Source organism: Rhea americana, unplaced genomic scaffold (assembly GCF_003343005.1).
Source record: "Rhea americana isolate MKP2758 unplaced genomic scaffold, rheAme1 scaffold_1083, whole genome shotgun sequence".
Classification (NCBI taxonomy): Eukaryota; Metazoa; Chordata; class Aves; order Rheiformes; family Rheidae; genus Rhea; species Rhea americana.
The window spans coordinates 2133-3852 of NW_028185132.1; the positions used below are offsets into that span (position 1 = coordinate 2133).

Below are 1720 nucleotides of genomic sequence, written 5' to 3' on the forward strand. Positions count from 1 at the left end.
GGGGACAGATGGGGATGTGGTGAGGACCCAGGTGGGGATGGGGACCGACATGGGGGGGACGGATGGGGATGTGGTGAGGACCCAGGTGGGGATGGGGGCTGACATGGGGGGGACAGACGGGGATGTGATGAGGACTGGGATGGAGATGAGGATGGGATGGGGACCAGGATGGGGATGGGGATGGGGATGTGACGAGGACCGGGACGGGGATGGGGACTGACATAAGGACAGACGGGGATGTGGTGAGGACCAGGATGGGGATGGGATGAGGACCAGGATGGGGATGGGGACAGACGGGGATGTGATGAGGACCAGGATGGAGATGAGGATGTGATGAGGACCCGGATGGGGATGGGGACTGATATGGGGACAGACGGGGATGTGGTGAAGACCAGGTTGGGGATGGGGATGGGATGAGGACCAGGATGGGGATGGGGACAGACGGGGATGTGGTGAGGACCCGGATGGCGATAGGGACTGACATGGGGACAGACGGGGATGGGATGAGGACCAGGATGGGGATGGGGACAGACGGGGATGGGATGAGGCCCGGGATGGGGATGGGGATGGGATGAGGCCCGGGATGGGGACAGGTTGGGGGCCGGGAGGAGATGGGGTCGGCCCCACTGCCCCTCCCGCTGCGTCCTCGCTGGGCCTGCACCAGATCCAGCTGTTGCAGGAGGCTCCGCCCCCGGGCCAGCTGTGGGGAAGCCCCGCCCACGTGGGCAGGGCCATGGTGTGAGCCCCGCCCATCTCGGTTTCCAGCCATTGGCGCGCGAGGGGGCGGGTCTCCCCCAGTGCAGAGCGGGACGCCATTGGCTGACCGCGTGGCTGCAGGGGTGCTGTGATTGGTCGGTCCGGAGGGGGTGGGGCCACGAGCGCTGCGCCCGCAAGGCGCCCCCCAGCTGCATCAGCACCTACGCCAAGTCCCGCAAGGAGGCCGGCGTGAGTGGCCGTCCGTCCGTCCGTCCGTCTCTCTGTCCGCCCCTCCGTCTGTCCATCCGTCCACCCGTCCGTTGGTTTGTCAGTCCGTCCGTCTGTTGGTCCTTATCCATCCGCCCGGCCAACTCTTCTCCTGGCGGTCTGCTTGTCGTCTGGTCTGGCCGCTCATCCGTCTGTCTGTCCGTCCGTTGACCTGCTCTGCTGTCGATACGTGTGTCCGTCTGTGCGGTTGTCTGTCCGTCTGTCTATCCGCCCATCTGCCCGCCCGTGCCTCCGTCTGCCTCCCCATCCATCYGTTCTGCTGTCTGCCATGCCATCCCTCCATCTGGCCGTCTGTCCGTCCGCACCAGCCCGCGGCCTGGAGCCCCTCGGCAGAGGCGCCGCGTGGGGGGGCGCCGGCGGGGCGGCGTGGGGTGACGCGGTGGGGCTGTGCGCAGGTGCAGGCCCACGTGTGGGTGAAGGGCGGCTGCGAGGCCAGCAAGTGCGGCAAGTGCCAGAAGAAGATCAAGAGTTTCCAGAGCCTGACGGGGCTGCACTGCGTCTGGTGCCACCTCAAGGTGGGTCCGTCCGTCCGTCCGTCCGTCCCCGCTGGCCGCCCCGGGGCCGCCCTCACCCCGTCTGCCCCCAGATCCACGAGGAGTGCCTGGCCTGCGTGCCCCCGAGCTGCGACTGCGGGCTGCTGCGCGACCACGTCCTGCCCCCCTCGGCCATCTACCCCGTGGTGCTGGTGAGTGCGGCCCCGGCGGCTTCCCGGGCCGTCCGAGCGCCGGGGGCACCC

At 68.5% G+C, this 1720-nt stretch overlaps 1 protein-coding gene across 1 annotated transcript in view; it reads left to right on the forward strand.

The window, feature by feature from the left end:
• Positions 1–1720, forward strand: part of LOC146601185 (diacylglycerol kinase alpha-like) — a gene marked incomplete at its 5' end in the record, with an annotated part of 5865 nt that overhangs the window by 1492 nt on the left and 2653 nt on the right. Inside the window, 3 exons of the mRNA XM_085310914.1 lie at positions 838–945; positions 1380–1499; positions 1571–1669. Coding sequence (XP_085167040.1) covers positions 838–945; positions 1380–1499; positions 1571–1669 — 327 coding nt within the window. The remainder of the gene's footprint in view (positions 1–837; positions 946–1379; positions 1500–1570; positions 1670–1720) is intronic.